This window comes from Plasmodium brasilianum, chromosome 10, assembly GCF_023973825.1.
Source record: "Plasmodium brasilianum strain Bolivian I chromosome 10, whole genome shotgun sequence".
Taxonomy (NCBI): Eukaryota; Apicomplexa; class Aconoidasida; order Haemosporida; family Plasmodiidae; genus Plasmodium; species Plasmodium brasilianum.
Window position 1 is genome coordinate 2132739 of NC_090123.1, and position 16090 is coordinate 2148828.

Here is a 16090-nt window from a genome sequence, read left to right on the forward strand (position 1 = left end):
GGTACTTTTTTATTTTAGTAAAAACTCTTATAATTATATTTCTTATTTGGGGCTGTTCTAATTTATACTATACTGTATAACGATGACATCGCTGAAAACTTGCCTTATATTTTTTGATAACTGATATTATATGTACTTATGTGAAAATTTTCATTATAAGTAGATTCATAATAAAATATATAATAAAAATATTATTTTTTCATTATGATGTACTTTAGATAAATCTTTATATAATTAAAACAGTAATGATAGAACCTTATATGCTACAAATGATTTTTCATTGTCAGAAAATAAGAAAGTAACGGGTAATACACGATTAAGGATATATTATATGGAATTAGATAAGATGATTCCGATAATGAAATCGATCATATTAAATCAGCATATGGTGTAAAAGGTTAGTGTAAAGTTATAGATAATTCAACTAGTTCAGCAAGAACATTAATCAATAAATGAGAATCTTCTATATATATTCCATTTGAAGTGATAAATATATTTTTTTTTTTTTGGAAATCTATTATATAGATAATTTTATTATATATATTGTAGGAAATATATAAATTACGCCCAAAGTATAAAATATTCGGCTTGTATGATTATCTCTTTATTATTTACTCTATACAAAAACATTCATATATAATGTTTTTGTTATTTTTTTCTATATTTTATTCCATTAAAAAATTTATTGTCTATTATAGAATGAATTACAAAGACGATTATTATAATCTAGTGAGAGAACCATAACTGTATTGTATTTCATTTCTTTATTATGTATTTTAGTGTTTATTTATGTTTTTGTAAAATTTTTAAAATAAACAGTTGCAGTATGAAGAACTGAAATTATATCCTATATACATTTCATACATTGTTTTCAGAAATAATATTTTTCATGAATCGAATAAAATTTCGCTTTACGCTTAATGAAATTATAATCTCACATAAAACAATTGTTGTATAATTTAAACTATTTTTTTATGCCTCCTCGATAATAAACAAATATATATTACTGCACAAAAGTAAAGAAAAATATATTAAATATTTTTAACAGTTCGCGTGTTTTTACCTTAGATTTATTATAATAATTAATTATTTTGGTGTAATTTAATACGTTTGTTCATTTTATGTAAATATATATCTTTCTCAACATACAAATGTGAAATTGATATTTCTCTATATTAACAATATAAATATGTGCTTAATAAGCATAAATTATATATACAATATGTATCATGTAGATTTACATTATGATAAATATGTGATCGTTTAATTTAATATGTAGGATTACAGATAATATAGATTCACTAATCTAATTAAGTAATTTATATTTTTAAAAATTATTTATTTTTATTTTTTTTATGGTGTTAAGTGATTATTTTTATGAACTTTTAAAAAAATTCGTTATACATTAATTTTAATTTCCATAAATTACGCTTTTTTCATATAGATAAAACAAAACCATATTATTTTTTGTGTTTATATATATTTTTTATTTAGAAATAAATATAACAAGTCATATTTATATAAAAACATTATGTGAAATACAGATTTCATAACTTATTTGATGTAAAGTTTGTTTCAGTAGATTTTTTATATTTTTCAAGTATGAAATTATTAATAAATAAAGACATAATTCTACATTAATGTATCAATTATTAACGGAACATTATCTATTTAAAAATTCTTGAATTATTATTTATAAATGACGGGATTAAACGTTTTTCAGATTAGTTTTTATCTTATGTAATTTTTGGAGTTAAAAACTTTTTAAAAAAATTATTTAAATATATATGAAATATATATTGACAAAAAAAAATATTCATTTTATCATCGAATTAAATAACTAAAGTATATTTTCTATAACATTATTATGTTATATACTTTGTACAAAATGACTCTATAAATATTTATTTCTTTTTTTCTGTATTTCTTATAAATATATATATAACATTACAAAAATAAAAGGTAATATAAAAAAAGTAGATAATCTTACAGACTATACTTTTATATAAAATAGTATAAATTATATCTAGTTAGATACAATAACCTTCAACAGTTATTTTTAAGAAGTAAATGATAAGCTTTTATATACCTTTTAAATATATACTTATTAAGTCATACGCTAAAAATTTGATGTTATAAATATATTATAAATCATATAATAAAGAATATATTTATGGGGTAACTAGTGACATGAGGACAAAGAAAATAAAATAAAATTGTATAACTTATTCTTATTTTTCCTTATTATTATACTGTTATAATAATTAATAAGGAAAAATTAATTAAATGAGTAATTCTTCACTTAATGTAGATAATTATCTTTTTTCTATATTCTCTACATTCTATATTCTATGTATATACCCTACTTGGAAATATTATGAAATCATATATATATATCATTTTTTTTAAAAAATTAAAAAAATGGTAATTTAATTAATTCACTCTTTTGAATAAATAATTTTCATATTTTGATTATTTATTACCGAATTCATTTTATATTATATTATGTAAAGTTACACTTTTATAAATAATATTAATATAATAATTTTTGTATATATTTTTAAGGTTACTTTTCTTTATCTCTGTCGTAAAAGAATTTATAGGCGAATACATTTAATATTGTTTTATGAAAGTATAATAAAAAAAGAAGTTAAATAAATAATAATAGTGCCCCTTATCATTAAAAGTATATTATATTATTATTAATTATATACCTTTTCAGTATATTGTATAATATAAATAATCTATATTATGGAACAACAAATTAAGTCACTGTTATTTATTAAAATTTTTACATTTAGCTTTTTATGTTGGATATGCCATTTTTACATATATATGGTATATTAATATTACTTCAGGAAATTTGTATTATTTATATTTTTTGTGTTGTGTTTTATTTAATGCTGTTTTTTAGAATGATATTATTTAATCGTATATATAATAATTATTGTTATTATTTTTTTTAGATGGCATTGAACAAACTTTTTGATATTAACTACAATCATCATAGAGAATTATATACAAGAAATTATCGTTCAATGGCAAATTATAAACAGTATAATCATTCAAGTATTACATGTATTAATGAACAGTTACCGAACGGAGTGAACAATAAAATTGATATAATTAGTAAAGAAAAATATGCTGAAAGAAACAAAAAACATTCAAATAGAACTTTATCAACTAGTGCAAAAAGTCATAGAAAAGATACAAAAAGCAAATCTTGTATATATGAAACAAAAAAATATTCCCGTTTAGAAAAAAAAATATTCAAAGAACTTGATTATGCAGATTTTCTTAAAAACAACAGGACAATTAGTGATAAAATTTATAAAAAAATAATACTTAAAAAATGCGGATTACGACTTGCTTTACCTTTATTACTATTTTTGGTGTTAGCAATATCATTTATATTAGATAAATTTTGTGGATATGGGCTTACATCTGCTTTGTATAATGTAATAATTTATTTTTCACCTGTTGAAAAAATAACTATTTTACCTAAGAAGATAATAAATATGTCTCCGGCCATAAAAGATTTATATGATTTTTTGAATAAACCATCTCTAAAATGGTTCACACAAGTTTTGGTAAAAAAGGAAGGAACTACAAATATATGGGAAAATCATTGTGTACCATATTTTTTGGGATTTCTAATATATTTTGTGCCTTTATTCATATTAGGTATCATACTTATATCAGCGGTTTTTTATTATCATAAAAAAGTTAAAAAGTTCGAAAAAATTAAGTTCAGGAAAAAGTAAAATGAATAATAAGTAATATTTTTTTATGTGTAATGAAATACTCAATATGAACATTTAACTGTAATATCTTGAATTGTATTCATAATATGAATACTCATAGTGAAATAAAGATTATAAGTGTAAATACATATACCTGTTCTAAAGAATACACACCAGTAAAAAAAAATCTTATTTTTTTTGTGAATTCTAATATATAATATTTTTTAGTTTGTAATTTAACGTATTGTTTCTTCCAAATTTAATATTTTGAATTATTGGATATATTTGTATATTTTCATATATTTGTATGAAAAATATGTTTTTGTGTGTTATAATTAATATTAAGTGGGACAATTTATATAATTTTATTTATTGCTTGTGTTAATTTATATTTTGACTATAAAAATACTTTTTTATATGTTTTCATTTTTCTTTAGTTTTAAATGAATATTTGTTGACATAATTTGAAAAATATTTGATTACAATTAATATAAAAAAATATATGTCTTGATTTATTTTTATTGACACGATGAAGATGTATTTTGTTTAATTGTAGCACATATATATATATTATAAAAGCAAACATAGCATTCACTATATAAAATAAGTTTTATGATTAATAAACTGTAAAAAATTTACATTGTAAATTCCCTTTCAACGGATTATTATTTTTTATTTTTTTGATATAAAAAATAAAATATAAATTTACAATATAATATCTTTATTAATTTTCAGGTACTTATAATAGTTCAATAACTTATTATTTCTAAATGTACACAATTAAATGAAAATGACTACTATTTAACATTTTATTATTTATCTTAATTGTAAAGTTAATTTCATATCTAAAAAATTAATTAAATATAAATTATATGTTAAATTTATAAATATACCATATATATTTTACAATTTTTACAATATTATAAGTTTAAATTAATGAATTAAATGTAATCAAATATTAACAAATAATACGCATAAATACTTTTTTTTTTTTAATATTATTAAAATTTTATATGCATTCATATCTATAGAAAAAGATAAATTATCATTAGGGGTAATAAAAAAGTATATATTATTTCTACTTTTATATAATAAACTGTGTTTTTTATTTATATTTCCTCATTTTCTTATGTCTAATAATATGTTATGTAAATAGTTAATATTATATTATAGAAGCATAAAAATATATGTAGATTATATTGAAAATTACTAATTAATTTGTATTGGTAACACTTCTTTTTTTAAATAACATAAAATTAAAAAAAAAATTATTTTTTTTTAAATAATACATATGTACATTTATTTTCTTTTTGGTTACATAGGTTTTAACTAAGTCTGTTAGAAAAATTTCCATATATTTTGGTAGATGTTTTAATTAAATAAGTGTAATGATTTATTATTAAGTATATGAAGAATTTGTAATCGTTAAAAAATAATAAAATGTTGTAAAATTACTATTGTAAATGTAAAAATATGTTAATTTCCTTTTATACTATAATAATGAGGGGAAAAAAAAGAATTATTTTAAATGCTTATATATTTGAAAATTATGACTAAAAACACAATGCATTAGTAAAAATAATAAATTCAGAAGTTAATTTTGCAAAAAACAATATTGAATCTACAAGTAAATGAAATAATAATAAAACGTTAATATAAATATATATATATAAGAGAGCATTTCATTTATGGTTTGCACATTATAGAAGTATAAAATTAAATATTATATAAGGATATTAATCTATTTATATGTTATTACTTAATTTAGTAAAAACACAAATAATATAGAAAAATATAAAATATTTTAAAAAAAATAGGAGCAAAAATATTTAGTTATCGTAAATGTTGCTCAAACAGAAAAATTGTATTTTTAATAAATTTTTAGCAGAATTATATGTTTTACTGTGCTTATATTTCGTAATTAATTTTGTAATATATTTACATATAATTATTATATTACATTTAAAAACTTAGTTTCTTTATATTTTACATGAAAATATTATCTATTAGAAAAAACGTTAGACGATAAATGTATGGAAACATATAAACTAGTTATATATAAGTCTTAATAAATTGCACTACGAATGCATTAATAATGTAAAATTATAAAAATATAGTAGTATTAGTATTTGTAGTATATTCAACATATTTTAGTTATTTAATTATTCAATTGTAGGAATAAAAGTTTTTAAAGAGAACAATAATAAAATATTATATATCAGATAATTACATTAATTATCTGTGCATATCATGTTTTCATAATTATCACTGTTATGTTTTTAGTACTTACGGAATATATATATTGGACTATAATATTTCTTTATTGGTAAATATATTTTCAATAAAGCATTTACTGTTTGTATATTTATGCCTATTTATTATATTGACCGTTTAAAATTTGTTCTTGACATAATGTATCTATAAAAAATATATAAAATATAAAAATATCCGTCTAAAGTTAAAAATAGAAAAATTACTAAATCATACATTTAAATAAATTACAGTGCTATACTTTCTTATTTGTTATGTAGAAATAGTAGACTATATATATTATTTTTATTTGTAAATTTATTTCATTTGTAGTATCCTTAATTTAATGTTAATAAAGTAATACCTTTGTAACAATTTTTTCATTAGGCAATTTTTTTTCTTTTACTTTACATTATTATATTAATACTACCAATAATTATATACATAATTTAAAAAAAATTATAAAACTAAGTACATAAATATAAAGAGTTCTAGTTTAAATATAGTGTCACAGTTTGATCTTATTTAAAAATTGTAATATTCAAAAATTTTTTATAAAAATAAAAAATCAATCATTATTTGCTTTTAGAATACATATATCTTTATATATAAAGTACTGTATATATTTAACATTTTAAAAAATATCATACAAAATAAAATATAGTTGTTTATTGGAATCTAATGCACTTGTTATAATTAACGCAATAAAAAATGTTTCTTTCATTAAATAATATTATTATTATAATAATGTTTTATTTAAAATAAGTATTTTTTCCAAAATACAATGTTTGAAAATTTTGAATTATTAATAGGATAATATCCTTAAATCAGTAATTATTATTTTAACATACAGAGAGATAAAATATATACATATTCTCTACATTCTGTAAATGAATTCAATATTTACATATAATAAGAAATCACATATATACTTGTTTATGCTGAAATTGATTAAAAAAAGTATATATTAATTAGTGCTATACATTAATTAAATTATAAATTTTAAACATTTATGAATATATTAGAATTACCACATTTTCATAAATGTTCTATTTTTCTAAATAATATTATGATAAAAATAATGTATTATATTTTTAAAGTTATATTATGTTTTATGTGGTAAAATTAATTATAGATATATACTTTTTATTATATATTTATGAATCACTAATAAATAAAATTTTTTAAATTAATATAGTATCTTTTGTCACTAGGCACATTTTATATTTTTATTTATTTTTTTTTATTTTGAATTAATAAAAATATTTAATATCTATATAATGGTTCACAAAATTAAGTTGCTCTTTTTTATAATAATTTTTACATTTATACTTTTAACATGGATATACCATTTTAACAGTGAACTGGTACAATTATATAATTTATAGATATTTACGTTATTTATATTTTTAATGTTTTATTTTTATTAATAATTTTACGTAGAGTGAATTTTTTATCTTTTATACAACAAATATATCTTTTTTATTTTAGTGTACGTTCAACAAATCTGTTGATAAAAACTATAATCGTAGTGAAAAATTAGAAACAAGATGTTATCGAATACTGGCAAAATATAAACAGCATAATGATTCAAATAATGTGTATTCAAAAGAAACGTTTACAAATAATGTAGGAAATAATCAAAAAGAAATATATAAAAATGAAATGTGCAGAAAACGAAAGAACATACAATCAAACAGAAGTATATTAAATAAGGAGCAATACTATACAGAAGTTATAGATTATAATAATGGAATATTTGATGGAAAACATTTCCATTTTCAAAAGAAATGGATAAAAAAAAAAAATTATGATACTTTTCTTGAAAAAAAAAGGAGAATTTGTAATATAGCTTTAAAAAAAATAAGATTTAGAAAATACAGATATGCGGCTTTTATGCTCTTTTTTTTTTTCCTTTTGGGAATAGGATTACCCATATCATATAAATTCGTGTCGTCTTCTGGAGTAGATACTAAGATTTTAGAATTCCTTAAAACAATACTAGATTTAAATGATAAAGGACATGCTTTTATATTATTATTTGCAGTAACTTTCATTATGTTATCAATCTTAATTATAATAGCTATTTATAAGATCTTAAGAAATAAAGAAAAATATCAAAAATTTAAGTTTATGACAGAGTGAAATAAACAATAAGATATTTGTATTTTTATATAAATTAATTATTAGTAAGAAGCATTATATGTAATATCTTTATTGTTGTGTACTTTATAGTCATACTTATGATTGATATAATTTTATAAATATACATATGTATAAGGCATTATTTTTATACGAACAATAATAAATTATGTTTTTCGCTTTTTTGTGGATTTGAATATTTTAGTGGTTTTCATTTTGTATTATAACTTATTGTTGCAGAATAATTAAATATTAATGCATAATATATATATTTGTGTGTAAAATTATACTGTTATTAAAATTGTATGTATTGAATCAAAATTAATATATAATTTAAAATTAATATAATTTTTTTGATTCTATATTAGAATTTATATTTTAATTGAAAAATACCTATATTCTATTTTTTACTTTCTTCAATTCTAAAATGATTATTGTTAGACGTAATAAGAATGATACATGCATGGTTGAATTTGTGTTAAAAATAAAAATGTCCTTTTTTGTATTTAATCAAACGAAGTGAATGTATTATGTTATATATATTTTACTCAAAAGAAAAAAGGTAATATTTATTATATAAAATAATTTTTATTAGAAAAATATTATAAAATATATTTATTACTTAACATTTTTAAAAAAATGTCTTTTTTTTTACAGTGTATGTGGGGAATTATAAATATATAATAAAATAATAGCATTTCTAAATAAAATTCTAAGTATGATATGTTATATAATACCTGATTCCGCAATAATATATCTTTTTCAGAACTACTTGTCTCTATGCGGTTATTTTATTCATCTATATATTTCAGCGAATTTACTTTTGTTCTTAATGAATACAACATAATTTTCCAAATGAGGTGGAGTAGTTTACAAAAAAATTACATATTAGTAAATACATTACTACTACAGTAGTAATTTTATATCCCAGTAAATTAGAGAGATTATGGAAGTTCATTCATTATTTTAATTGGAATAATTTATAGTGTTAGCAAAACAGAAAATAAGAAAAATGCTATACTAGTTATTAATGTAATTATTGGAAATTAATAAATAATTTCATGTCTTTTAACATGTGTAGTTTTTTTTCTAATGGTTGTGATTACCTAATTAATTTATTACATAAACCTGGATCTATTTATGTAAGGGTCTTACGTTCATTATTAACAAATTGTTAAAATGGTATACTTTGTCACTTAATCATAAGTATTTTATAAGTAACATGTTCAATTTTAATGTTTTGCATTTGCATAAAAGTATTATTGCCATTTTTCAAGATACATTTATATATATGACTGTTTTATAAACAATAACTTGTTTTATTACAGGTGAGAAGATATTATGTGTGAACTGTATAAGTGTAGATTTTTCGAAATTTTAAAACATATAGCTTATATAACAAATTATAAAAAAGGAAATCAATTTAAGTATTTTTTGTTTTATTGTAGAAGAGGAAAACGCACGTTTCACTATATGAATTATATTGAAAATATAAAATTTATTAAATTAAATAAAAATTTAATATTTAAATTAATATTTTTTATCTTTAATAAAGTATAGCTAGTATAAACATGGAAATAATATCTTGAAAATTGAAATTTATTATTGCTTTATATTTAACTTGTTTTATTATTATTCAATATAATTTTTTTATTAAATATAAAGAAGTTATAATGTCAAATATATGTGTACTTTATTGAGTTATATTATGCATATATATATATATATATAACAGCATAATTGTCTACTAGTATGTATAATTAATAAGAAGAAAATTTAAAGTGTTACTAGAAAGTTAGAGTATTTGTGTGTTTTTTTTTAATTTAGAAATAAAATAAATAATTCATACAAATAAATAGTTATTTTTTAAGAAAAATACTAATAAATATGATTACAACCACGAGTGTTACTATGAGGAAAAAGTTGTGTTTATATGAAAATATTTACCATGATTTTATAAAATATGCAATTATTTTTCATAAATTATTTAATAATATTACCATATAGGTTATTATAAAATTTTAATTGGTTTATGTTATGCTATATATTAAATTATTGACTGTGTAAAAAAGTAGCATACCACATATCCACGAAAACCTAAAAGAAACTAAATAAGTTATTTCACAAATGTCCGTCTGATAATGAATTTAACTGAAAAAAATATATATAGAATAATTTTAATTTTTTTAAGTATATTTTTTTTTTTTTTTTATTGTTTATGTTATTCCTTAAAAGAGAAACATTTTAAGAGAAAAAAATTGAGTTTTATATTAGATGATCTATATTAAATTATTAATTATATAATATTTTTGTATTTTATAATTTTTCTTTCTCCAAAATATATAGAAAAATAAATATGTTAATAGAGAATAATTTTGCTGTTATAGATATATTTATCAATATATATTATTATGTTCATTAATTTGTATTTTTAAAAACTGTTTTTAATATAATATATATGTAAATGAATTAACTAAAAATTATTTATTTGTTCAAATATTATTAGCAGTAAAATTACGAAATCATACATTTTACAAAATTACTATGTTATTTTTTTATTATTATGTACATTTAAAAACGTGTATATAATATTCAAATGGTAAATATATTTCGTTAGAAATATCTATTACTTTGTTTTATTGCATACACGAATTTTACACCAATTTTAATTTTAATCTCCATTTTTTTTTATTTTTCTTTAAATTTTATTAATATTTCTTAAGAAAGTATACTTTTTATTAAAAAAAAATATATAAAAAGGAAATTTTTTTAAATTTTCATTTAGAAGTAATGGAATGAATTAAACATAGTTATAAATTATAATTTATAAAATTTATTATACAAATATAAGAACTCTATTTTTTTTAAATGATTTTAAAATTCATATTTTTTTAGTACATAGGTATCATATGATATTGATATTTCTAATATAAATAAAACCGTAAAAATTACGATTTTTAAAATTATAATTATAAAATATTTGTAAAAATGTTTCTATTTTAGTTCATTATTACTATTATTATATTATGATATGTATTTTTTAAAATAATAAACTTTTGTTCCAAAATATAATGTTTATCTAAAAGTAATTATTAGTAAGGAAATATAATTATAATTAGCATTTATTCTCTTAATATACAGAAAATTGTATAATGTACATTTTATACATTGTATACTTTTTATAAAATGAATGTTTTCAATTATTGAGAACTCATATATTTTTTTTTAATTTATTTTGAAAAGGATTGGTATAATATTTATTTAGTTATTTTACTGCACTAAATAACAAAATTAAGTATTTTATATAATTATTAATACATTAAAATTATGTTATTAAATTAGTGTTTGCCTTTTGTGAATAATATTAAGGTTAAAATATGTTAATACAATTTTAGAGTTCCGTTACATTTTCCATGTTGTAATCTGTATTATACTTATTATATGCGTATTATTATTTTTTTATTAAAAAAAATATAGTGTCCCTTTTGAATGAAAATATATTTATTGTCAATAATTTGTTATTAGCAAGACCTAATACTATATTAAAAATATACAGTATGAAAGTGAAATATAAGCTACTATTATTTATTAAAATCGAGACATTTATCATTTTAACATGGATATATCTTTTTAATAGTGAAGTCGTATGACATATTTTAATTAAAGTTACCTTTGTTGTTCATTTTTGTGTTTTTTATATTTCTATTGATATTTCATATTACGATTTATTTATTTTTCTATATTTTGAATATTTCTTTTGTTATTTTAGAGTAACATTTGTAAATATTTGTATGAGAAGGACGTTATTGATGAAAAATTATGTACAAAAAATTATCGCTTACTAGCAAAGTATAAAAAGGAAAAGTGTTTAAATATCGCACATGAAAAAAAAGGTATTCGATATAATGGAGAATACGAAAAGAAACATATAAATAAGAATGAAAGAGTGTCCAAAGGAAAAATTAAACTGCCAAGAGAATGTACCTCAATTAATTCAGTAGGCTATAATCAAGTTGGGGAAAATAAATCTTCAGTAAACAATAAATTAAATAACTATTCTGGGAAAAGAACGTTAGACAAAATATATTATAAAAATGTACTTAGGTATTGTACAAATTCTGATTTTAAGTTTATAAAAAAATATATACAAAGAAAAGATAGTGAATTTTTTGTTTTATTTATTGTCCATTTAATAGTTGGAGTAATATATGCACTATTATTTGGTTTATTTAAGTATGCTAAGGCAGGTGAAAAGCAGATTATTAGAAATATTGTACCAATATATATATTATGGATTATTATTTTAGTAGGGTTTTTTTACATCTGCATAAAATCTATAAAATATGGAAAGTTATTACGTATAAAGAGTGATATGTATTATACGAAGCATCTTTCTTAAAGTAAAATAGTATTTTATAATTATAAAGAACTATAATATCTTAATTGATATGCAAAAATAACAAAAGTAATTATAATTTAATAGGTTTAATATGTAGACCTGTAGGTGAAAGTTTTTTTTTTATCAGGAACTGTAAAATGTTACATTTTTAATTTTTTGTAAATTTGAATGCTTTATTCTTATTCACATTTTATATTAAAATATCTTTTTATTTTACAACAATATTGAAATTTATATATATAATTCCGTATGTAACAAGAAAATGTTTTTGAAAAATATATATAACTTGATATATATATATATATAAAAGCTTATATAATTTTATTGTCATATGTATCAATTTATTTTTGTAAATATATAAAAAGACAGTATGGATTATTTCTTAACTTATTTTAGTAATAAATTTGTATTATCTAGAATACATAAAAAATTTATGAGTTTTTTTAATTAAGAATAAACGTGTCTTGCTATTAGTACGGAGAAACGAAGTGAATGTATGTAGTTGTATGGTTATATATATATATATATATGTATTCTTTTTTTATAATTTTTTTTATTTGTATATAAATAAAAAATATATTATGAGCTGAATAAATATTATTACAATACATTTTTTTTTTGCTTAAAATATAAATTTATTTTATAATAGCTAGGATTAAATTTAAAAAATAGAAAATCAATGAAACCTAATAAATAAGATCATAAATGTAACTTCATGTAATTTATGAAATAACTAATTTTAATTTTATTTTGATTAATTGTTATTTTACTATTATAATGTAATTTGTTTAATCAATAATATAATTTTCTTTGTAAGGCAAAAAAATATATATCATATTTATGGTGTTTAAATAGTATAATTGATAAGCTTTTTTTTGTTTATTTTAATAATTTTATTCAGAAAGATGCTTATTTTGAATTACAAATATAATTATGTTTACACATTTTACTTTACAGTTTTTGGTTAACAATAGGTTCAACTGTTTAATGTAATATGGAATATTATATATATTTTTTTTAATTGTTTTAGAAGGATATACCTTACTAATATTTATGTATAATAAAAAGAATAAATAATTAATAATTCAAATTGGTCATTTAATTTATGTTTGTTTTATATTTTCTTCGTATATTTATTGAATTATATGTTTTCTAAAAGGAGCATTAACTTAACTTTATTCATTTCTTTATTTTTTTTGTTTTTTTTTTTTTAATTTTTTATTTATCAAATGTAGGTAAATGTTCATACTATATAAATATGTTAAATAACTTTTTAATATAATAGATTAATAAAAATATAAATTAATATTAATAAAGTACTATAGTAAAATAAGAAAAATATTTTTGTAAAAAAATATTAGATGAGAATCGAAATTTCACTCATTTTCTTTATTCATTAGAATATATATTTTTGTGATTCTATTAGCTTTACTAGAATAGTTAAGAAGAATTAATAAACTTGTTAATGTCAATGTACAACGGTTAATTAGTGAAACAAAGGGAAAATAAAATTTTGTCTGAAAATGTATGCAGTATATTATCTTTTATTTTTAAACAATACAATGTGATAAAAAATGTTATATACACTATAGCTATATAACGTTAATCACATAATTGATTGGAAGGAGAATAATCAATTATTATAGAATTTATGTTCAGGATAAATGAGTATTATAAGTGATAATATATCTAGAAGAAAGAAAAATGTTAATATATATATATATACCTTTAATAATGAGATATACTTATGTTTTATACATTTAATCAAGGCAAAATTAACTATTTCAAAGCTTAGATATTAGATTAGTTCTATAAAAAATATAGAGTACATATTGATGTTATATAATTATTTGTAGACGTTTTTTAATTTTACACATTACTACATTCTTTCAATAAACTATAGGATTCTTATTTTTATCCTTTTATTATTATACTTATTTAATTTTGATTCAATTATGTTTTATAAAAATATATTTATATACTTATCATAAAATATATTGATGGCAAAAAAAGATTTCTATCTTTATTCTTGGCAAAATTAAACGCATAAAACTATAAATATTTCTATTAAATGTATAGGGATATAAAGAACATTTTAAAAAAAAATATGTATTCTGAAGGATTTTTGAAAGTTTGAATTAATTTAATTATTATAAATAAATTGTTTTTTTACAGTTTTGTAATTTATTTCATAATATAACTAATAAACAGATTAGTTACGAATTTTCATGTGTTAACCCCGTTTTTATGAGGAAAAAATTTAAATCATTAAAGTATGTATATTCAGTCTTACTATGAATAATATAAAAATAAAAATAAGGATAGTTATAATATGGTGTATAGGAAACAAAAACTTTGTAATAATTTTTATTGCAATATTTGTTTCAAAATTTTAGATAATTATGTACGGGTATCTTAAAACTTTAGATGACTTCAAATTAAAATATTAATACCATTTATATCTTGTTTTTAGAAATGATTATTTTATTTTTATTATAATTTTAAATGTAAAAAAGAAAATATATACATATATATATATATTATCACAATAGGATTACATTGTACATCTATGCACAAGAAAATTGTTTACAAGAAAATATGTATTTTAACAAATAATAGTTATATATAATACAAACAAAAAGAAAAATTAGAAAATAAAATAATGAAAATAATTAATTATCTTATTAAAATTCTAATTTTAACATTTTTAATTTTCCATACAGAATTGTCCACAGGTGTTCGTCTCATTTTATGTAGATCCCATGTATACATTTACAAGGAAAAATATACGAATTTTTTATACAATGGTTTAAACAGTACATTTTGAAATATATGAAGTAATTAGAAATAAAAAATATATTAATATTTCTCTACAATTTCCATCAAAATCTATGAAAATTCAAATTTATTGAATAAAAATTAGGTGCAAAAAGTTTGAATGTGTAATGTCTTATATTTATTTAATTAAATATTGTAAAAAAAAAAAAAAAATAGATTAACTTTTTAAATATATATTATTAAAACATGCTTAAAATATAAAATGAATGTTACGCACTTATAAATTATCTATAAAAAAATAATCCATTTTTTCATTTTTATTCTGTTTTAAAAATAAGATTTATTTTTTAAGATATTATTTTCTGTCATTATAAACTATAAATATATTTATATATCATAAAAAAGGTATTAACACTCTATATAATATATATATAAACCTTAGGAAAAATTATAACATATATATAAATATATGCATATATATATTTACATAATTTTATGAAAAGTTATATGTAATTTTACTACCTTAAAAGAAAATTTTTATATTTATATATATATAACACGTTCTTAGAACTGAACTATTTTGAAAAAACTAAGATAAAAAAAGAAGAATTTTAAATATATTATTTCTACATATATGTGATAATATTTAATTCATTATTTTATACTTTTAATGAACTAAAAAAAAAAAAAAATATATATATAGTACATTTTTAAATATTCACTATGAAATTAGCGGCGTAATTATGAATATTAATAAAACATTTAATGGCTTCAATTA

At 17.9% G+C, this 16090-nt stretch overlaps 3 protein-coding genes across 3 annotated transcripts; all 3 read left to right on the forward strand.

The window, feature by feature from the left end:
• Positions 1-2751: 2751 nt before the first annotated feature.
• Positions 2752-3764, forward strand: MKS88_003480 (uncharacterized protein; the record flags this gene model as incomplete). The annotated part of the gene is made up of 2 exons (XM_067216574.1): positions 2752-2838; positions 2967-3764. The coding sequence occupies 2 exons, from the start codon at positions 2752-2754 to the stop codon at positions 3762-3764; spliced, it is 885 nt and encodes a 294-aa protein (XP_067073208.1).
• A 3509-nt stretch (positions 3765-7273) lies between these two features.
• MKS88_003481 (uncharacterized protein) lies at positions 7274-8138 on the forward strand (the record flags this gene model as incomplete). Its single annotated transcript, XM_067216575.1, has 2 exons — positions 7274-7360; positions 7485-8138. 2 exons carry the CDS (start codon positions 7274-7276, stop codon positions 8136-8138), a joined length of 741 nt encoding a protein of 246 aa, XP_067073209.1.
• Positions 8139-11692: 3554 nt separating this feature from the next.
• Positions 11693-12534, forward strand: MKS88_003482 (uncharacterized protein; the record flags this gene model as incomplete). Its single annotated transcript, XM_067216576.1, has 2 exons — positions 11693-11779; positions 11905-12534. 2 exons carry the CDS (start codon positions 11693-11695, stop codon positions 12532-12534), a joined length of 717 nt encoding a protein of 238 aa, XP_067073210.1.
• Positions 12535-16090: the final 3556 nt, after the last annotated feature.